The sequence below is a fragment of the Ceratosolen solmsi genome, unplaced genomic scaffold (genome assembly GCF_000503995.2).
Source record: "Ceratosolen solmsi marchali unplaced genomic scaffold, CerSol_1.0 scaffold6, whole genome shotgun sequence".
Taxonomy (NCBI): domain Eukaryota; kingdom Metazoa; phylum Arthropoda; class Insecta; order Hymenoptera; family Agaonidae; genus Ceratosolen; species Ceratosolen solmsi.
In genome coordinates, this window is record NW_011948414.1 from 17,123,375 (window position 1) to 17,147,385 (window position 24,011).

Here is a 24,011-nt window from a genome sequence, read left to right on the forward strand (position 1 = left end):
TTTTTTTGTTTTTTTTTTTTTTTTTTTTTTTTTTTTAAGAGCTCTTCTTCTTTTTAGGTGCCGGTGAGCGAGGAAGATCGATAATTGAAGATATTTGATGAATCGCCTGACTGGCATACGTTTAAGCCGACTTCTTGGTCCGAGAAGCGATCGCGCCGTGGAAAAGTGAGTCGCGGAGAAGAAAGGAAAATTCTTTTGAATGCGTAATACGTATTGATGGGCCTCGCAACACAAGGAAGGAAAAATGAACTAATGAACGTAAATAAAAATAATCATGACAGCGTTAAATGATTAAGAAGCCCAGGAGTCGCTTTTTTTCCTCTACAATAAGCTGACCTTCTTGATATTATTGTTAAAAAAAAAGTAGATAAATAAATAAATAAAAAAAATAATAATTTATAATATAATAATAATTTATATTATCAGTACTTCAAATAAAAATTTTTTTATGGAGACTCGATCGATATGTTATGGAATCTCGAGTTTTCAAAATGTTTAAAGGTGTGATTTCATAGACACAGTATTATTAAATTTCAAATATAATTATATTGTTAATTGTATTTAAATCAGTAATTATTTATTATTAAATATTCTCGAATCACAAGTATTTGTCGATCTATTTTGCATTCACAATTATAGCCACAATGTTTTATCAATTTTGATACAGAATCCTTAACATAAAACTTGTCGAAAGATATAATTTAGGATTTAAAAAATCATAAACTACGATTAAAATTTTTTCTCAACATTTATAAATATATGAAATCAATGAGTTGTATAGATGCAATTTTTAACACCGAATAAGACTCCATAGACATTTAACAATGTTTATCCGACCCATTAAAAGTTAAATGCAACCCCGTTACAACGAATTACCAATTACCGTATGAACCTAAAAAACTTGTACTTTTCAATTCTAACGCTATCGCTATTATTTCCAATGAAATTATTAATTGCACTGCCACTATTAAATTACATGTTTCCCGATAACATTGATATAGGGACATGGTTCGTGGATGAGCATGTGATGAAAATCCGTTTTACCAAGGTGCGAGGCTCACTTTTCCAATATAAAACGGTAATCGCCTATATTTGTGTATCGGGAAAAGCAACACCCCGAGAAGGGATATATCAGCATCAAAGCTGCATAATAGTAATGATAAGAAAAAAGAATTATTGTATTCTATTGTAAGAATGTATATATATATATATATATATATAAGAGCTTTCGATAAATAGTAAATGAATTATGGTAGATGGGAGCTCGGGTGGAGAAGGGAATCTCGTGCGTTTCGCCTCGACGTGAGGAAAGAAGCACTCTTCGGCAAGCCTACCTGATTCTGAAGGAAAAACTGAGCCTGGGCCGGGAGTTGTCCAGCCGCAGTCGGGTTCGCCTGCTGGAACATGGCGAATTGCTGGAGCTGCTGCTGGAGCGACTGCTGCTGCTGCTGTAGGGTGGAGGCCAGCGCTTGAATCTCCTGGGGACTGAGGGCCCCGAGGGAGCCGTGCATGAGGAGCTGCTGGCCTACGAGCTGGGCAGCGAGGGCCGCCTGCGAGCTGCTCGTATTGCCGGCGTGGCTCCCGGTCAGCTGACTGCTCACCCCGGAGCTCGGGGAGGAGGCGCTGCCGCTGGTGCCGCTGCTGCTGTTGCGCTGCGAGACGTCCGTTACCTACGGCAGAACGTGCCACTTCATTGCTTTCTTTCATACGTTGTTGCTCAACTTTTTCTCGCGTGGACATTTTTGTTCTAAAAGCGGCCCAAGACTTTTGTTGTGCTTTTCTTTTCTTTTTCTTTTTTTTTTTTTTTAAAGTAAGCCTCGTACAACCGGACCGCTCAATTATTTATTCGATTTTGCTTCACGGAGCAATGATTCATTCATTCAGTCTGCTTGAAAGCATTGGCCAGATATCAAATATTTTCTTTTTTTTTCTTTTCATTCTTTTTTTTTTTTTTTTTTTTTTTTTTTTTTAGTTTTTGATGCACGTAGCCTTTCAATTCACAGTATTTACGGATTAATTAGAAATTATTTCCACATATTAATGTTGAAGAGAGAAATGTAAAAATACGAGCTGGACAAGTGTCAGTCGCACTTGGAATTTGTAAACGATGAATACACACGTAGTAAAGTACACAGATATGTAAAGTAACTTATGAGGTTTCAATGCTGTAATTGAATGTGTAAGCTTGAAGCTTTGCAGAAAATGTCCTTATAAATTTTTTCTAATTTTAAATATAATATTTCTGTATTCTGAAATAGACTTATATGATTATAATAATCTACGTAACAATTAATCGTGCCGATCAACTCTCTCTCTCTCTCTCTCTCTCTCTCTTTCTCACCCATCTCTGTCGCTTAGTACGTAGACGATTAATAATTATTGTTAGCGTATGATTAATTAATGCTCTTTTATATTTATAACAATAATTACGAAAATAAAGATATTATCATTAATGTGCAGTACGTTGAGCATATGAATTTCTCACTTTTCATTGTACGAAATGTTATCTTATCCATGTAAGCGTACTCATTTGAGAAGAAATTATGAAAAATTAGTGAATACATGCATGTAAAAATTTTCTATAGCACAGCCATATTTGGATGTCATTTCCAGTAGGATTTATAAACAGAAGAAAAAAAAGAAAAAAGTTTCACAATCATTTTGTTAAACTCATTCGTCGTTTGAAGTAGCACATAATCATTAAGATTATGCACACATTTTTACAAAGTTCACACATAATTATTAAAATATACATAACCATTAAAATCATTGTAAGAAAGAATATAGGAATTAATTAGTTGATAAAGAGCGTATTGTTGGAAAATTCAAATTTACTACTTGACGGAAGATCGGACGGTTAAAAATAGCGATTTAAGACGAAAAATATTATATTTTAATTGTTGAGAATTTTGAAATTTCTAATTTACAAATAATTTCACGTACTTTTGGCATTGAATTTTTTCAAACGAGCATGTAAAACAAAATGCCCAAGAATCTTATAATAGATCGGTATATTTAATGTGAATTTGTGCATAATTTGACGATGACAATCGAAGATTTAATCGCTTATACGAGCCTTAATACTGAACTTTAGGTAATCACATTACGCGGCTTTAAAACATGTTTTCGGAACTCATTAGATTACGCGCGTCTTAAGCGTTATTGGCTAATAGTAATAATTCCGCGTTGGGAAGACGCTTTTCTCGTCTTTTGTAACGCAGGACGTAATTTTACCGTGGCCGAATACATTTATAACAGAATCGAAAATGTCGATGGGAAATCAGAGCGTTCCACCCTCCCTTAATATATTTCGCGTGTAGGGTAAATGCCGTTGAACAAAGGGTCTGTTTACACTCCGCTAGGCCAGGATATTGGTCACTTTGGTACCTCCTGCGCTTTTGTGCTTTGTAAAATGTCCCCGCGCTACGTCGCGCTATTTCCTTCTTCCCGGCCGCTTATTCTTTACACGGCCTACGCACTCTTATTTATTCCTCAAATATTGAATTTCTATATTTTTTTTTCCCTCCTCTTTATATATATATATATATATATATATATATATATATATAAGCCGAACGCTACTGTCCTCTCTTTTTATTCTACTTAAAAATCCTCCTTCTGTCTTTCGGTAAAGGCAAAGACCGTGGATCCATTTTTTTTTCTTTCTTTTTTCTTTTTTTTACCTGGCAGATGGTCATTTCCGATGGATAAATATACGGTTCGAAACTTTTATATCACTGGATCGACCTTGGTCATAAGAGAATTATGTAGGAGGATTTAGAAGAAGGTAAATAATAATAACGGAAATTCATTAGCATATTAAGTTGTGTATTAATTGTTTGCAAAATGCCGGCGTTCGTACTTATTTGAAATTACACGAGTAATGGAGAGTTCGGATTACAGTCAGGTATTGTGCTACATCGAGCTTACCTGCCGCGATCTTTGGCCGTCGCCAAGGTGTGCGCGCCTATGCTTTTCCTCGCAGGTCGAAAGAGCGAGCCGGCCAGCCCTTGGGCACATCGGGCCGAGATAAGCGAGTCGATGACCCGACCTTGGTCCGAGTTCCTAATACCTCGGCACGGCGCGGTGATCTCAAAGGAAGCGATTGGCGTCGAAACGACTGTGACAGCGCGCGCGGGGGCGATCATCCATAATCCTGACGAAATCGTGGGAAGTCCGGTTGCGCGCGCGCGCTCATCGATAGCCATCTCCCCGTGCGTAATTTCTCGCGGCGTGGACTCGACCGACGCTCTCGATGTCGTCACCTGTTGGGCCGTAATTAGCTGGGCCTAATTCTCGTGCGGGGCTTCCGACCACCTGCCCCGTCCACTACTCAGTCGGTGAGCACCGGCCCGCGCACTCCCAATACGTCCGACCGCGGGCTCGACCCCAAAGTCACTTCGATTATCTCGCCCGCGTAGAAATCAAGCCCCCGTCTCCCTTTCTAAACCAACCAATCACATCTCACCGAGCCCTTTTTCACCTTTCCCTCCTATTCTATTGTGAGTTGTCGCGTGCTAGCGTTATCAGTATCGGATATCGTATTGACGATCGAGCGTGGGTGCGCTTACGTGAATTTCCCTTACTTACCAGGTTGAGAGCTTCTCTATCGGAGTCGATTGAGTCGTGATCCAAGTGGGGCTCGTTTCCATCTTGCACGTCACTCGCGATGCTCCGGTCGTCACCGCTGAGATCGGCACCATCCACTTCGCCATGTAAATCGGCATCTGTAAACAAAAATTATGTCCCCTCTCTCAATAGCTGATCCTTTCCGTTCAAAAATCAGAATAATTTTATTTTTATAGATGTTTCGTGTGTTTTTGTGCGCGCGTTTATCCCGTACATGTCTGTATAGAGATATTTTATATCAAGTTTTATTAATATATATATATATATATTGGATTATTAAAAGTAAGCTTAAACCGTGTCTTTTTCATTCCTTTAGCAGGAAATACCAATTTCTATATTATAAGATAATAAATATTGCATCGTGCCATATAGCCAATTATAAATAATATTTTTCTAAGCATTATTATTGTCAATTTTCATTAATAACGTTTTAGTTTTTTTTTTTTTAATATTTTCATCTTTCGTGTAGTGAATGTTGGTCTATTCTTTTTTTCTTTTACCATACGGATTCATTACAGATTGCTAACTAAAATTGAACTTTGTCAGCTTTATTTTTGTTGTTGTTTTAATTACTTGCTAAATACAATATTTGCTGTAAACTTCAAAGCAAGCGTCGTCTCGCAAAATAATTTAACAAATACATTGGAGATATAATTTTCAAGCTTAATTAAATGTTGAGAGAAAACAATATTTGAAAAATCTCTGTTAAAATATCGCCGCAAACACGATGACAACTATTAGGATCATAAAATAAAGATAATCTTGGAATATACGAGCACTGTGCAATCGACGAGATTTGAGAAAACTCGGCTACGAACCATCCTTACTTCTAATCAACGATCTCAATTAATAAGGAATGAAGGAATAAAAGACGGAAACTTATGACGTACAGTCATTGTTATTCTGCGGCCGGTATTTCCGATGATGGCCGCGATAGCTTGTGGGTCTGCTTGTCGGCGTGCTGGTAGCATCGAGCCTCATGTCCGTAAAGATCATCCTTGGCTCCTCCAAGAAGACCATCTTCCCTTGGCACCCCAGCGACTCCTCGACACTCTTCACCGACACCACATCGAAACACTTAATTCGTAGATCCAGGCCGTGACGCCCACGGACTTCAACTCCAAGCGGAAGCTCGCCGAGATGGTCCGAGCAGCGCTCATGAATATTCGCCAGTCGATTATACGGGTGACCCTCGACGACGTAGTCTCTCGACGCAATCTCGCGTGCTCTCGGCCGCGTCGTCCTACTGATGCGCGGCCCAACGCCGAGCGAGTGTCAGTGCTGCTGTGACGCAACGGCGCCGCGACGGCCCTAAGGGCGAGAACTACCCCCACTCGGAGAGTCGCCGGCCGGGGCCAGCCATTGGTCGGAGGTAGCCGACGGGCCTCGCTCTCATTGGCCAAGCTCAGCCGCGCGCAGCGACCACAAAAAACCCCTTTACCTACGCGGACCCCTACCTCCGGCAACGCGAGCATATGTATTCATCATTCTATCTTATGACGCCCTCCCTCGCATTATGTGCAACCCTTTTCTATCTCTCTCTCTCTCTCTCTCTCTCTCTCTCTCTCTCTCTCTCTCTCTCCGCTTCACCGGAATTTTTAAGCGAATTCGCGACCGTTTTTTACTCTAATCCCTTTTTCTATGATTTAATGCTTAGGCCACACTATGCTTGTACCATTTTTGCTCCAGCAGGATGTCGTCCGTTAGCTTATGGTCTCGCTATAACTCTACGGCCGATTCTGTAAAATCAAATGGTGAACGACGAATCTTGGAATGGAAGAATAACGATTTCCATTACGACTATTACTTCGATATGCCGCGGCACGACGATTTATAGGCCCTTTTCTTTTTGTTTCTTTTCTTTTCTTTCTTTCTTTCTTTCTTTTTTCTTATTCAATATCCTTGCATCGTTGTCCTTCCGTTGATATTATCATTGTTTTTAAATATCGTGATCGAATACGGAGAATACAGAGAAAGCGATATACAGAGCTGTCGTTCTGGTAATTTAAGTAACAATTATAGCCTTCGACTAGAGCTCATTTTATCATCGACCAAGTCATTATTTATATTTAATTAAATGTTCGATTTATCTATTAAATTAACTTTTTTCTCCAAAAAAAAAATGAAATATCCTTTTCACAGCTGAGATAATCTTAGTTTTTTGTTTGTTTGTTTGCTTGTTTCTTTTTCTGTTTTTTTTTCCGAAGTTTTTTTAAGTACCTTAGAAAAGAAAATAATACATATAGAATATATTTTTTTTAAAATAAAAAAAACCAAACTTATGGATAAAATGTACATTAGAAAATGTACATGTTTAGCTATTTCCTCGAATATAATATCCAACTTAGACTCTATATTGAACACTTTTAACTGAAATTAAATTCCATAATCGTATATTATAATTATCAAATTATTATAGATTTTCCACAAGTATTTCTAAAAAAAAAAAAAAAAGTAATGTGAGAACTGTATCGAGTGCCATCATTACATTAAACAAAAAAGCCAAGCATCGAATATTCACAGTCTTTGCGAAAGAAAGGTGGGTAATCAGTTCCACAAGAAATTTTATAATGTAACACTCCGAGGTATGGCCGCCGCTTTTTAATTTCCAAAAAACGACGGATAAAAGAGCTGACGCTCCCTGGCTGTGGGAAAATGGAAGATAGATGGAATGCGACCTTTTCTGCGGAAGGGTCAGTTCTGCCGCGAGGCGTACGAGTACAATAATAAAAAAGAAAAAAAACCGTAAAAAACGCGATCACCTAGATTTTCGCATGACAAGATGATCCGCGTTCCCATGCAATCGATGTTTTGGGGTGAAAGAATGCTAAAAAGTGAGCGATGCCTCTATAAAAATTGTTGCGCTTCGTACAGGTAACTCTCGATAGGTGCAGGGGGATGGAAATCTATGAAAGAAACGATCGAATGAAAAAATGAGAAAAAAATGGGGGGGAAATAAAAAATTTCCGACAATCCGGTGAATCTCTGGGCCAGAAGAAATTTTGGGGCTAAAAGTCTCTATGTTTCGTTTCGATTCAGTTCAAGCTCTCCCTCCTACTTCTACATTGTCTACCATCTCTCTCTCTCTCTCTCTCTCTCTCTCTCTATCGTAGCTGGCGTACAGTACAGACAGAACTCCACCTTTTTTCCGTATAAAGTGCGGCATACCTGAATGCAGATTCCCCCGAAATCGTAAAAAAGCTACGTTGTGGGTCAGGTAGAAAAGTGTATACATCTTTTTAGGATTCTGTGCAAGGCAAACGGAGGCAATGGGAAAAGAAGATAGATGCACACATTATACGAAGTATATTTAATGAAGAATAGTGATTTAAAAAATTTACTTAGATCAACTATGACGACCTAAATTTCTCTATTCTCTATGTCAACTGTTCAAACCAATCAAATTATAAATTATTGTTTACCGTTAAATATACATTAAAAAAAAAAATTTCTATTCTTATTAAAGATAAATATAATTATGTTGTTAAAATACAATTCAATTATTAAACGAATAATTAATGTTTATAGCTATAATAATAATAAATATACTAGAGGTTATTAATCAGACCTATCAGTATGGGGAAATCAAGCTATTCGAAGCCGTATGGTGTTTTATCTATTGTTTACTTAATGCATTATTCATATTGCATTCGATTCAGTAAATTAGATTGATTATTCATTAGAATCTAGGTATGACAATATGATCTTATTTCTCAACCAATTACAGCCCCATAGAGCTACGTTTATTTATATATTTTCACTTCTTAATACGTACATTTTACTACGATGACGAATCGGAGAATTTTTAGCAATTTCCAGTGCGTCAAAAATATTGAATTTCACACGAGAGGCAGCGCGACATCAAGGATAAAATCAAGCAAAAACAAAACGAAAAAAAAAAAAAAAAAAAAAAAAAAAAAAAAACATAAAGCAGATTAAATAAAAAAGAAAAAGAGAAAATCGTAATGATGGTATGGAAGGGGTCGAATCTTTTAAGCACTTTTTGAGGTGATTTCTTCTAGTTTTGCTATTCTCACCATTGGCGTGCACACCCTTTGACGTCATTCGTTATATACGTCTGTCTGTGCCCTAAACTCGGCAATAGAGCGCCAAGAGAAGCGCAATCGAGAAAAGAACGTTATAACTTTTTGTACCCAGCTGCGCCCTTTTCCTAAAAGAGATGAGATGCCTAACCGTCACTTTCCCACTTTTTTCTTTACTTTCGAACTATGTGGCCAATGATACAGTGATAGAGCTCTGATACAACGACTTTCGAGTCTTTTAAGGTTTTCTTTCTTTTTTGATCGGGAAGGGACTACGTAGACAAACGCGTGCGAAATTATCGAGGAGGAAGGAGAAAAGGAAGGAGGAGAAGTAATAAGGAGAAAAAGCGATGAGTATGTGAGCTTTGCCTCGAAGGTCTCGCTATCTTTTATTAGCGCCAACGTACTTTTTCTGCTTACTTTTTCTAATTCTTTGCTTTGTGTTTTGATATCTAGATTCGCCAAAAATCGAAGGAACGAGGTAACGGCCAACTTTTTCTAACGTACCGATAATGTACAGGTATGGGGCACGCACCTACGGAGCGATGCACTATGCGGAAAAACGAGACGGCAATGTGAAACGACCAATTTTATTGGCCCTCCCGGTACATGTACTTTGGAAATAAGTAATAAAGAAAGTAGTCGCGATGGCTTAAGTCGTGGTAGACGCGATTTGAGAATGGGGAGGACGTAAGTCACAGATTAACACAGAGTTAGGCTCATTAGAATACATAGTCGTCGTGATTGATAAATTAAAGTTATTGAGTAGTGAAGTAATAATATTCTTATGCAAAGTTACGAAAAAAAAAAAAAAAAACAAAAACAAACAAACAAAAAACACTGGACTCGTGAATAAGTGAGGCAATTATTAATTATTTATTTAAAAAAAGTAACTTTTGCATGTGAATGGCGAGGGAGGGAACGTGGGTAGATTGATTGATAAACAATTATTATAATTACCGACTGTACTATAATAATAAATAAAACATCATTCCCCAAAGTCGCTTGGGTGACAATTGAATTTTATCGCATCTGCGCATCGTACGTCCTGAAAATAAATGTTTCTCGAGCAATCGACATAACTTTAATTGAAAAGCTTTGACACACCGTCAACTACCAGCTCAAGCGTCGTTCAGTAATGTTCCCATGCCATAATATATTATCAGGCGATCAAAAACGGAAAAACAAAACCGCCGATGAAAAGGAATTGAAGCGATATTCTGATTGCCTCTGTATACGGAGGAGCGAAGACAGGAAGGAAACGAACGACATTCATTCGTGGACGCAATAATGCTTTCACATGAGAAAATGAGATATTACACGAGGGTCGTTACGTTCGTTCAGCTTTCGCACCCACATTTAGAAAAATGCACTAAGCTCGGACAATGAAATCGCCATACGCGCTTGAATATATCTATTTATACGAGAGTGAGGAAGAAGGAGAAATGAAGCCAATGTGGATGAGAGTGAGTTTCGTCAGTGAAGGGGAGGTGGGGTGGAGGGGGAGGATGAGAGGAGGAGGGGTGGCGGTGGTGGTGGTGGAAGCATCTATCCATCACCCACGCATTCACACACAAATCGTCGAATGCGGTATTCTATAAGTCCGTACGATAGCTCTAGGGGTCGTAGTTGCATCGCGTGTGCAGCTGGTTTTCGTTGTCCTCCTGCCACCCCTCCCCGGTTCACGATTTCTCGCTTTGCTTTTTTTCTCCAAAGGTCCTGTGTGCGTGCAGTCCTACGATCATCGGTGGGATCAGTCTCGTAGCTGCGAACCTGACCAGTCCTGGTCCCCCACCCCCGCTCATTCCCTTACTCGCTCCTCTCCCCCTCCTTCACTCTCTCTCTCTCTCTCTCTCTCTCTCTCTCTCTCTCACACGCGCGCGCGCTCTTTTTCTATTTCCGCTTACTGCACAAAAAAATTGCATAAGCCTATAGAGGTCTATATATATATATATATATATATATATGTATGAGCTCGAAGGTTATTGAAAATGAAATAAAAGAGGGACAAAGCGATGTTTTTGAGGTAGCATGGTGGTCAGGTGATATAAAAAGTCATAGTGACAATTGAATTCCGGATGTATTAAAATTAAAAAAGACCTGTTTCGAGCTAAATCACTGCATACCGCCTTTCAATTAATCTCAAATAAACTTGTGAATTAATAATATATTCTTATGAATCTTACGTGCATTAACTTTATGAAATTCTTCTAATAATTATCGCTATTACTTTTGAGTGGGATTGGTATTTTTAAGGGTGATCGAGTCAGGTTAAGAATAAAGGAAGCCATTGATTTCAAAGTGAAATTTCGATTTAACAATCTCGGATGAATTGGTTACAGAAATTTCTCAACATTAAGCCCAGTCTCCGAATAATATCCGAAAAATCATTAAATACGAGGGTGGATAGGTAGGGAGGGCATTCGAAAACTTTCCCTCGAATCATTTGGAGCTGCATAATAACTCGGGCATCTCGTCGGCCTCACAGCCACGAAGATAAACAAAAAATAACGTGTCTGGGACGCGTTTCTCCGCCCATCGAGCGAGCCCGCGAAGATTTCCATCATCTCTGGGAGCTCGATTCGCCGCTGGGTGAGAGGATCGCATAAGAGAGCAGGGCGACGCCCGGTAGCCGGGAATTGGCGGCGTTTCTGTAGATCCGCTGTTGTTCCGAGACGAGAAAGCCACGAGGAGGGCGTGTTTTTTTCCTTTCGCTCAGCCGCCACATCTGCATAAAACATCAATTTAGTCCGAGCCGGCGGCCTTTCCCTCTCCCCGCGTTAGACCCACGCACACGCACACGCACACGCACACGCACACTCACGCTCACACTCACGCGCACGCATCCGTCCCCTACCCTCCCCATCCTATCCTCCCCCATTCCTACCGAACGCGCCGTCCTTCTATCGCGCGCCTCACTCAGCCTTCCTCATCGAGGAAAAATCGTCTAGTCACGCGGAACGTCCTCCTCTTCCTCAGCGCATCCTAAGCGCCGATGTACCCAATGAATGCGTCTGAGTTCGCCACAAAGGGAAATCGTTATTTTCACGGCTCGATTTGATTTCGCGCTTGTACACATGTACACGTCATTCGTCTGGTTGTATAAACCTTGTGCTTAACTCTGTATATAGTATGTGTATAGTCCGTTTATCGCGTTGAACGTCTCTCTTTCTCTTCTTGCCAACTCACGTTCTCTCATTCCTCGTAATATGTTATAACGTTAATTTTACGCTTATTAGAGTCTCTCGAATGCCTTTGAGTTGTTGAAAATATTGTGTTTTCTAGGCATTGTTTAATTTATGTAGAATTTTGTATGAAATTTAAATTCAATTACGGGGATAAGAAACGGAGTGAACACTGTGTATTAGCATGCGAAATAGGTAGAATACAATATTCATTTTTTTATTTTTTTTATTTTTATTTTTATTATTTTTTTTTTTTTTAATTATTAGTATAACGTTTTTTTTTTCTTTCTTTTTTATTCTTTTTTTTTTTTTTTTTTTTTTTTTTTTTTTTTAATTATTAGTATAACGTTTTTTTTTTCTTTCTTTTTTATTCTTTTTTTTTTTTTTTTTGTTTTTTGTTTTTTGTTTTTTGTTTTTTGTTTTTTATTTTTGTTTCTTTACTCGCGCTGTGCGAAAGCGTCGTTTATTGTTGACGATCCATTCGGACATGTAGTATGCGTCATTATGATTGCTATACTATTTTCATCCTACCCTTCACTTACACTCTTAAATGCCAAAATTAGAAAACTCCTCGATTGGTCATAAAAATTTCGTTGTAACATTTTTACTCATTGGTCAGCGATTTTTTCCATCATCATCGCCGCTTATGCAATGATCACAGTATAGGCTTTGCCGAATTCACGCTAATTATATCTTGTGACGAGTAAACAAGTATAAATTAATGTAAATAATTAATTTCTCAAAGCCGTATCAGCATTAAATAAACATGCCATACGATTGACTACTGCAGATTATACGGTAGAGCAACGGATAAGTCTTATTTTAAGAGTAAAAAGCTAAATTAGTTCCATTTACGACTTTTCTGTCGGATTTTTCGGATAAAATCGGCAAAGATGGGGTTCTTGCGGTCTTTCTCCGTAATATAATTCTACCGTTTTTCTAATTCCAGCCATGCGATGTCGGGGCGAAGAGTATAGCCAGCAGCTCTCCTTGTGTCATTCCCAAATTTTCGGTTCGGTCGCAAAATTCCGCAAATCGATATATTCTCCGTCCCTCTTTCTCTTCTGCACGTGCTTTGCCCATCACTCGGAGCCAAAGTGATTTCTCTCCTTTCTCATTATCCGCGTCTCCCGAAACTCCTCTCTGCGTCTTCGAAATCTCCGAAGGAGACGCGTTCGCCACACTGCAATCGATGGTTTTTCGGGGTTCTGTTCTCGCGCGACCGCCGCCCGCTTATTTCCTCTTCCACGAACTGTTTATGGGTTTTCGAAAAAGAAGTATGGGGCGAATAATGGAATATTAGAGACATTTTTCCCCGAAAACCATTGGAGTATAAATGACAAAACTTTCGTTAAATGTTTCTTTACACGATACATTATACATTATTTTCTGAAGGTTAACGTTTGCTAATATTCTCTCTCTCTCTCTCTCTCTCTCTCTCTCTCTCTCTCTCTCTTTCTCCCTCCCTGTTTTCATCTTCTTTTTATTCATTGAAAAATAATCAACAACCGTGTATTATTTTAGACGCGACTAATGAAGTAAAAAAAAAATAAAATACAGAAAAAAAAAGAAAATAACCGTGAGGACAACGGGAGATGAAACTTAAAGTCCGTAATCCGTTAAGTGGTCCAATCGGTAGTTATTCTCCAAATAAATAGAGGGGCAATACTACAATTTTCCTCGTGTTTTAATCGTCGCCACCTTCCACCATTCCTTTTCTCACCGTCCAGCAGCATTGTCAACTCAACTATCAGAGTGTCTCGATGGTTTATCGACACACCTACTTGGCACGGATGGTACGATCACAGCAAAAAAAAAAACACAGCCTCTGATAATTCCAACGCGCGCTCTCTCTCTCTCTCTCTCTCTCTCTCTCTCTCTTTCACTCTCTTTCACTCTCTGTATTCATCGTCAGCATATCAGGCGGCTGGCCAGGGTCGCTCTCCATTATAAGATAAACGCCAGCGGTGCTGTGGTCGCGTTGCGCGCGATATACTTTGCTCGGGAAAAACGGGGATCGCATTAGAGCATGGAGGTCTCCTTCTCCTCGGGGCCTTCTTGCCGAGAATCAAGCATCTGCCCGATTTTCTCCCAAGGTAGCGTCAGCCACGGCATTCTTACGAATCCCGCGTGCAAGGGCTGCTGCGCAACAAAGCCGCAGCGGGTTCTTACGGGGGAGGCAGTCAGGCGACTTACGATTTTATTAGGGCCTCGCGTCACTCGATTATCCTGCTTCTCTCTCTCTCTCTCTCTCTCTCTCTCTCTCTCTCTATTTCTATCTACCTTTCTCCGTCGCGCGGCACACTATAAGACCTGTCGGCCGGGGCTATGTAGAGTGCTATGTAGATGTGCGCACGCATGTGAAGGAGCCGCGGGCTTTCTCGATCGGTTTGGTGCATAGGATTCGGAAAAATCAGAGCTCGTAAATTCACACGTGCCTTTCAGGTCCGTCTGACAATGATTCTATCGCACGGGCCCCGTAAGGGACTTTCCGATTGTTCCGGACATGGTCATCGGGACAATTTTAGTTGTCGAGTTTGGATAAAGACCTCCAGCGTCTCGATTTGCTTCTTATTTCTCATGAAAGAACAATTTCTCTCACAATGAACTATTTGGCCCACCACGGCTCTTAATTTTCCTTGAGCCAGATTAACAATTGAGATTTACATAGTTGCTCTAAATCACTCGCGCTTCGTTAATTCTCTATACGTTTATCGTCCTGAATGGCGATTTCCAAGCTTCGGGCCGAGCATTGCACGAAGGAAAATTATGGAAAAGTCGAATGGTAGAAAGGGCAAAGTGGATATGCTAACGTCGATAGTTGCCCTATAAATTTATCCAGCCTTACAATCCCATAATGCCAGGCTATTTCTTCGCCAAGCATTTATTTATAAGCATTCATTCCGAAAAGCTTGTTAAATTTCAACTTTTATTCAAAATCTCCGATAATCTCGGTTATACTAAAAATTATTCTAAAAATTAAAAATCCTTTATTTTAATGGGCAATTAATTGTCTAACAGCATAGATTTGTCGGTGCATAAAATAATTGATGATTACGAGACGCGTGGGTATTGGCCAGAGAGCGAGGTCACTGTTCATAAATTTCGCAGCCAATGATTTTCAAACGCCAAGTCGGCATTTCGTCAACTATCACGCGACACTTCCAGCTATTATTACGGATGCTGATCACTCGATCACTGTATCCGGAACTTTTGCGCTTAAGCGTATCCACGATGCGATCCATAGATCGCTTTCGTCCAAAAGCTTGAACTTGATCGTCGATTCATCTTCAGGCAATCTAACAAACCGCACACGCGCTACTTGGCGCAGATTGCAGCGATCGCACTTCTCCCGCTCGAGGCAGCCGCGTGGGGGAAATACGTCAACCCAAAAGGGTGACCCTTCTCTCTTTCTCTCTCGTGCTCTTCAGCCAATAAAATAACACAGTTGTGTATGTATCCTCGTGTGCGTACAAAACGCAGAGGGCAAGGGTAGGAAGGGGTGGGCCGTCGTTCTCGCTCTTTTGGTCGTAGATGCCTGGCCGCAAGCCTGAAACCGTTAGGTCGGTCGCGTGCCAGTAGAGAGGGGCACGTGCCCTCGTCTCTTTCTCTCGTACAAATGCACGTACACGCGCGAGCTCCTCTCTCTCTCTCTCTCTCTCTCTCTCTCTCTCTCTCTCTCTCTCTCCCTTTTCCATTCTCCACTATGTGTCTCCGTCTCGTGTTCACTTACTCTCACTCTCACTCTCACTCTCTCTCTCTCTCTCTCTCTCTCTCTCTTTCTCTCATCTGTCTCGAGCTAAAAATCGATAGTTAGGAGCGCGGGAAAAGGGTTAAACCCCCTCCAGCCGAGCGAGCGGCGATACATGGATGGATCTTACCGCGGCAATATATCGCTGCGAGATTTTTGGATGCGCGTTCCTAACGAACGACCGCTACGGAAGAGAGACGGGACAATTATTACGCACAATATCACCTGTGTATTTCTAAGGATCTTTATACAACGTGAGCTACAACATAGCCTCATCTTTTAAGCCTGAGCTCCAACCCTACTCGGTTTCTCCGCTCGTACTTTCATACGCCCCTTTCTCCGTTCGTCGCGTGCGTAAAAAATGCCGCCAGCGCTCTTCGAGCCAATAAGTTTCCTACTAAGTCGCTTATGCGAAGCGAATCGCGCATCCCGTAGCTTTCGTTGACAGCTCACCAAATGGTCAAACCATTGAAATGCGGAGCTCACAGAGTACACCGGTGATGCATCGCCATTAATATTTACGTGCTACGGATTTGGAAATTTTCATAGCGTGAACCGTCGTGAGATAAGCCTTTATCCTAGAGATAAACTTTACGGAAAATTCACGCTTGCTGCTTTTTTTCATTCTCTTTTATCTTTTTTCTTTTAACACCATCACCTTAATAACGAGCTGCGATATAATTCGGATTATATTTTTATTCCAAACGGCAGCGACAGCAGTGGCAACAGCAACAGCAGCAACAGCAGCAACAACAACAACAGCAGCAATAGCTTTGCGTTACATTTCACTCGGCATTGTGTCGAAATCCTACTAACATATGCTCACCTTCAAATCCGCCGGCATCGAAATCGAAGATCGCGCACGTCTGCTTTTACCGAAATTAATTTCCCGATACCATCCACTCATTAAATCCATAATTTATATCCAGAGCCACATGGGGCGTAACCGTTTCGTCGCATCCTTCCCTAACTTTAGAATTTCGAGGGAAATAGCCTTGAGCGATATTTTCATAGGTTTACCGTACAAAATGATTTGCCGAAGCGTGGGCGAACGTACGAGGAAGCAGGTAAACCGAACCGACTGCTGCCGCCATTAATATCGGCCTATTCACATACTCGAGGAAACGTGAAAAATGTTTGGAGTCGGGCAAACAACCTTTCACGTATCGCGAGGCAGATGCACGACAGGAGCGCGTGCCGTAAAAACACACGGGGCTGCTTTTCTCGACAACCCCGGTCGCCCTAAACAGTTAGCGCACATCGACTGTCGGTTTAACAAATAGATACGAAGGATGTTGTAAGGATAGCTGCTCATCGGCTATCATTTTTCTCTCTCGGTTTTTGCCCGCCGAGACGCGCTGCGTCCTCTTAGCCTCCAGGTGCTTTATCGCAACTGCGCGCGATATCGGTATCCGTCACGTCACGAGTACCGATACTTGCCATCGTTATGCGCATAGCTGTAAATCTGGACGGATGTGCCGCAGATGCTATACTTCCGACAACTAAGTGAGCGTGCGCGCTTTGAGCATAATATGCCATGACTCGTGGAAAAAGAGCCGATTTTTTCTGCCTTCGGCGTTTATCGAGGTTCGGGAGTCATTAGCGATTCGCTCTATAAAAGTAGATGTAGCGTGATTTAGTGAGATAACTATCTGGCATTTTGTCAATTATGAATAAGGGTAGCTCGTGAGGCTGTCTATTAGCGACGAGAGATGAAGAAAAGCGATATTTTTATCCATCAATCCTATATTGGTGCATCGAATCGACGCTATAATGAAAAAAGAATATATATATATATATATATATATTGTAATAATGTATTTTCGGTGCAGCTAAGTGTGCGTGTTCATAGGCGTATGTATACATAGCGTTTAAGTAAAAAGCTCACGTCCGAGGCAAAATTCTATGGCGTGGCGCTTCCATCTACCACCCCACCCTCCTTATTCACAAGCAAACGTAAGGAAATGAGTCTATGCATATAAAAGAAGGGTGTCACCTCGGGAAAGCGAGGAAAAGTGTTCTACAGTGAAACATTCGGTCCATTTGAAATTGCTCGTGATCGTGGCTAGTCTATTTCTCATTTCTCTCTCTCTCTCTCTCTCTCTCTCTCTCTCTCACTCTCTATTTCTTTGGCAGTGATTTATAACATTTTCAAACTTATATATTGAGCATTCTCATTTTTTTTCCTTTCCTTGGGTAATATTGAACTTGTATTAAAGATTGCTCGAGTTGATAAGTACCCATGTCTCAAGCTATATATGAAATATTAATAAATGTTTAAAACAAATATCATACTTAATAGATAATAAAAAATTGAAAATAAACGATGACTTTCCGAGCGATGCATTAAATCATGATGTATTGATATTTAAATAATGTATAGTCCTCCTAGCATTACAAATACGCTCATTTTCACATTTAATATCCATTACGGAAGGACAGAAGTTTTAATAAAAATTATTTACGAATTGTAATTACCCGCGTAAAATATATTATCCAAAAGTCATATAAATATGTCATAATAAATTGTCGAGTGCGAGAAATTTTAATTACGTATGCTTCTCCATCGACGACTATAACAAAAATATTATAATATAAAGTACACGTATTTTATAACTACAGCTTCTTTATATTCAAGTCCCATTTCCTTGAATCCATATAAATTTATTGGATATTTTTATCGATCACTTTAATCGAATAAATTTGCGAAATCTCCGTCAAAGAAGTATGGATACATTAAAAATGCCGTGCCAACGAAGTACTTTATATTTAATACCAACAACTGCAAATCCAAGCGTTTCTCCGATATCATAAAACAGCAATAATACACAAGCAGAAAAAAAAGACAAAAAAAAGACAAAATGAAAAAAAATAAAAAAAACACGCAATACAAAGGCTCGTCGGCTCAGAAAATATAAGTTCTCCGAATCTTTGCCTTAGCTTGGCTCATCACTTCTATTTTCAGTATTGAGAGTGGGAAGTTTTTTGCCCGTACGGAAAATTCTCCGTCTCCCGTTCGGTTTGCCCTTGCCCAAGGCTGGCCAATACACATAAACTATAAAGCGCAACTGCGATCGAGATTATTTGAATATGCCGTAGTTAAGGATTCGTCCGGCGTTCGGCGCGCGTCGGCAGCCTGGCAGTGATTGTCGCTCGGGCAGTCGAGTCACGTGGCCCGGCACGTCATACACGTCAAACTCGAAGCCCCTCCGGCAAGTTCTAGCTCTCGCGAGAGTAGCGTGGACGACAGGCTAGTGAGCGACGATGCGAGAGAAAAGGAGAAAGAGCACGAGTACGAAGAGGAAGGGGAGTCGGAGAAGCCTTACGACTCGGACACGAGCCCCCGTGCGCACCCCGACGGCGGTTTCTCGGACGTGTGGCTACGTCCGCGCGTATTCATTTCCATAAGTCCGAGGACGCCCTATGAGGGCAACAGAGAGAGAGAGAGAGAGTGAGAGTGAGAGAGTGAGCGAGTGAGTGAAAAGGAGCGCGAGCGCGCTTTACATTCTATTTTCACGCTGTACTGACCCGGATTTATGCGACTTCTTTAACATATTCGCAAGATATTGCCTCTTGGCACGTGTTGCCTGCTAAGTCGACGTTTATTTCTCTCGAGGGGAGCCGCAGAATACGCGCGACCAGCGGCATCGTGAGACAACGTATCCGGCCTCTACAGAAACTATGTCAATTCGTGGGTATTCGATTAAGAAGTTGAAAGTCCGGCCGTCTCTCGTCGTCTTTTAAACGAACTTCCGCCTATGCGAGCTCGTATTAACTTCCTAAGGCGGGAGCAGCGATTATTCCAAATTTTACTTCATAATAGCAACATTAAGTGATCGCTCAAATGATCTCTATTTAAAAATCACTACTTTTTCTAATTTAATATGACGTTGTATAAATAAAATTAAATAAGAATTGCGCGCATCAGTGGACGATGATATATATGGTCGATGAAAATTCTAATGTACGTGTCAAATAGTCATTACTACGGATGGACCGTAGTATTACTGACAATGAATGAAATCTTTCACAAAATCAGTAATTTGATGAATCTTAACAATTTATAAAGTCCGTGAGGCGCGTATTTGAATTATAAGAGAAACTGAGTTCTGTGAGAATCGAAAGCACATCGGTAAGTTAATAAAAGAGCTGTAGAGATGTTAGATGTTGTCATAGTTTATCAATTTACAATTAATATTAAGTAACTTATTCTACCTATTTTATTTGTCTGCGAGTCATTTTACTTGCCATTCTGAAAACCATTCGCCTATATATCCCTTATGATGAACCTTTAGAGTTGGATGTTTTGACTCCGCCTTGCCACTAAGTACATAAAAAGCGGGGAAAATTCAGAGGGGCATAAATCTCAAAAATTCTTCAACATCATTGAATCGAGCGTTTCGGTCAGCATCCAAAGAACTCGGCCACTCGTTTGATAAATGGGGTGAGCACGGGGAGCATGGTAGTAGGGAGGGAGGGGGAGTGAGAGGGGATGGCGAAGCTCGCGCAAACTTTCGCCCACTGGATTGCGTTACGTCGCGCGTACATGGAGACCAGCGGCCGCTTAATGCGCGTCACCGCCCCCGCGCGTTCGCTCTTTTTACGGGACGGCGAGCACTGACGTTCGCACCCTACTTTCCTTTTTAAGGCTCGCGAAGAGAAGGTCGAGGACGAGGACACGCGTGGGAGGGGGGGGGGACGAAGAAGGAGGAGAAGAAGGAGAAGCGAGCCTCGGTAACCGAGTTAAATAACGCTACATTACCACCCTATCCCGATGCAAGGCCTGTCCGAGTGTGAAATACCCTCGGGCTTATCAAGCTCCCGCAGAGCTTTTTTTATTATAACAACCCCGACTCGATGTGCCGATAGTCGATGAGTCGCTCCTGGCGTCGATTGCTCGAGAGAGGCTATTGTGGTCATATTTATATACGCGAAGAGGACCATCGGCGCCGGCCAGCGATAGAAGAATTATTGGCTTTGTCTATCCTATATATATATATATATATAATGTATTGAATTTTTCTTACGATTTTGATGTTTTCTATTTTTTATTTGCCCTGTTTAACGATTTTTATCTCATCCTCTGAAGTTTAGTTTTACTACGGGGAATGGCTCGGGAGACAATTTTTATGATATTTTCTGAATTAATAGTTGCTTAAAATGGTTAAAATCGTAAGAGAAGTTCGAAGCTCGAAGACACGAATACCCTAAATTACAAGATTTACTTTCAATGAAAATTCATCATTGGAATATGTGTTTATTATTCTGAATAGGAAACGGGTGATTGTGAGCAATCATTCGACACAAGGTTTTCTTCATCGGGCAAAGGTCGCCTCTTCTAGGGAGCTCCCGGACTCTTTTGTGCGCCCGCCATATCCAATTTAATAATCTTATTGAACTAAAAAATTTGAAACGAATGGAGAAGTTGTAAATATGTGTGTATATCGCTTCATCGACTTTCAATCATTCGAGCGGATCTCGATCAATTATTTTTCAATATTTCATACTTCTTTTACGTTATAAGCATAAATAAAGCATAGCTTTCGGATTAGTAATGGAGACTACTAGCAGCAATTTCGTACCAATTTACAAACGGTTTCATTAGGCTAACAATGAAATCGAGGGCCACGGAAGATTATACACACGTGTGTGTCCAAAGCCACTTATTACGGCAAATAACGCAACACACTACGATCTACGTTCTAGGTTTCTGCGATAAAAGCAGCACCAAAGTGCTGATTCTCGAGAAATAACAGGCCAGGACGCGTGTCTCCTTGCACTATCAAAGTGTCGTTCACGAGTTTCTCCACAGGAAGACGATTAGTGTCGTCTAGACGTCAGGCTGATATCTATACAGATGACGCGCGAACCGTCACCATAATCGCACACAGCCCCTGGGGCTTTCCCGTTTAACGATGGGACTGACGTCGTTTATCCATCTTCCCGCGAGCTTTGCTTGTCCTCGCAACGTCTACAACGCGCATTTTTGGACTTTTGTCTCAAATATAGGGGTTGATCTATAATCTTAGAGTATTATGTTTCTCATTTGGAATTGATTTTCGATGCTCTTTGATTTGGCTGATATTTCCATTTCACATCCAAAGTTTATCGTAGACAATGTGAAGCTTAAAAATTAATAATTATTTGTTTCATTGGCCCACTTAAATTTGACATATTTAATAAAACGTTATTTTCTCAACTTATTGATCACTAGTATTATTAATATCCACTATTATATATATATATATATATATATATATATATATATATATATATATATAACAGTCATTACAATAAATGTATGCTAAGCCTAATCACTTTGCCCCTATTAATTAAAGTTTAATTTTGCAAAATACGATCAATTATTGTTTCACTTTTCAAGCAATTCAATTGACATATAATATGTATTAATGAAAAAGTTATTCCAACAATTATAAATATTTAATGATTTATTTTACATATAGGTACATAAATTTTGTGCGTGTGTGCGTATGGCAATTGATGATCGTCCAACTTAACGTTGAAATTTTTGCAGTGCTAGCTGGTGCAGAGAAAACCTTGTACGTGTCATTTTATGGAATTTTTAGTTTAACAAAAACCCCACCTCATCGTTTCAGGGGTGATTCACATTTTCCTTCTATCGACCTCTTTCATTCTTCTTTGCCCTCGCGCACTGCCAAAGCCGACTAGTGTCGGTTTAATGGCACGTCGAGCGTATCGAGTTTCAGGAGAAACGTTAAAGATCTTCAGAGAAACGCGCGAGAACTATCCCTCTTTTCCCTACCTCTTTCTCACTTTCCTTCCCTTCATTTTTACGTTTTTTAAATGTCTCCTGTGCACACGTCAATGTATCGGTGTGCGTACGTGCGTCCACGTATACTTCGGGCTACCCCGTATGTTTCTCGCAATTTCAACGTAGGCGAAGGCTTAAAATTAAACTATCACGATATATAGAGTACTTGTACTCAACCCAATTTATTTTTATTTATATTTACGATATATAACTTTTTAATGTTTTTTAACATTTCAACATTACTTTTTATTATTTATAATATTTGCTCTTTTACATAGAGAAAAGTGTGTTATTAAATCGAAGATTGATTAAAGGATATATTATTATTATTATTATTATTATTATTATTATTATTATTATTATTATTATTATTTCATTATATTATTAATGTATCTAATAAAATAAAAAAGTAAAGTAAGGCTTGTTGTTTTACATTTTAAATGGAATGATTATGGAATTTTAAAGTAAATTATTAGTCTTGTAAGATTTCAAATCGTTTCAAAGTGCCAACAACAAGTCCACATAACATTAGTAAAATGCCATTCGACTTATGAATTTCAAATTGAATGTTTCCTTGCTGCCACTTCTCAGCCTCTCTCTCTCTCTCTCTCACACACACGCGCGCACGCACACCCACCAATCCCCCGTTCATGGACACGCGCGCGCGTTCTCTATCCATTCATTTTTGTAGGGTCCCAGTAAAAAAACCCATAGAATCTTGACGATCATCAGCCTGTTGCCTCTCGCGCACGCGGTGCTTCCCTCCCTTTCTTATAGGCCGACGAAAACTTCGAATATAAAAAAGAAGCGGAGGGTTGCGCCCCTCGTGCCTTCAGTACAATCCGGACGGTATCCACCCCCGCGTATGCCAGCAGTCGCGTGCTGGTAGATAACGGGCTGCTAATTGATTATAATAAGCAGTCTGGAAGTCACTGAGTGGGGTCGAGACGCTACAGAATTACGGGTAAACAGACATCGTTTTAACGCTCGACGTGCGACTAAAGTGCCATTTCCGTTTGTTTCACACTAATCAATTTTATTACACTTCAGCACTTTTCCTTTCACAGACTATTTTGTTTTGTTATTACCTTAGTCTTTTTTTCTTTTTCATTGTTTTCCATTCATTATTATAAAAATGATCAGATAGAAATGGATTCACTCGTATGGCTGACGAGAAAACAATTATTTCTTCATCAATCTAGATAGTTATTTAAGCATGAGACTCGATTTTAAAAAATAATTATCGTTAAAAAGATGCTACGTTTGTGCATGCGTGGGCGCGTGTGTGAAAATTTATAATTATAATGGAAATTTGTCTAAAATTTATAATCTTCGATCCTTGAGTTTCATCTTAAAATTTTCTGTTTGATACAGAAAGATGGCGAGAAATATGAAATCCTACGAAAGTAATTTTTATTTTTTGAAATATCGTACATTTCGTCTTTTAATAAATGTAATAGATACCGTACGCGCGTCTGCGCTCTCTAGATTAACTACGGATATTTATTATTAGATAAGACGTTTTTATAAAGTGTGAGTCATTCGGTCATTTACACGTAACTTTGTTGGATCCAATTTTTTAATGTCCATTGAGCACGAAATAGGATGAT

The 24,011-nt window shown here is 40.0% G+C and overlaps 1 protein-coding gene across 1 annotated transcript in view; it reads right to left on the reverse strand.

Moving 5' to 3' along the window:
• The window catches only part of LOC105368515 (uncharacterized), a 213,967-nt gene that overhangs the window by 5,628 nt on the left and 184,328 nt on the right, over positions 1-24,011 (reverse strand). The window contains exons 7-8 of the mRNA XM_011507528.1: positions 4,591-4,727; positions 1,335-1,670 (exon numbers count right to left, since the gene is read on the reverse strand). Of these exons, the coding sequence (XP_011505830.1) occupies positions 1,335-1,670; positions 4,591-4,727 (473 nt within the window). The remainder of the gene's footprint in view (positions 1-1,334; positions 1,671-4,590; positions 4,728-24,011) is intronic.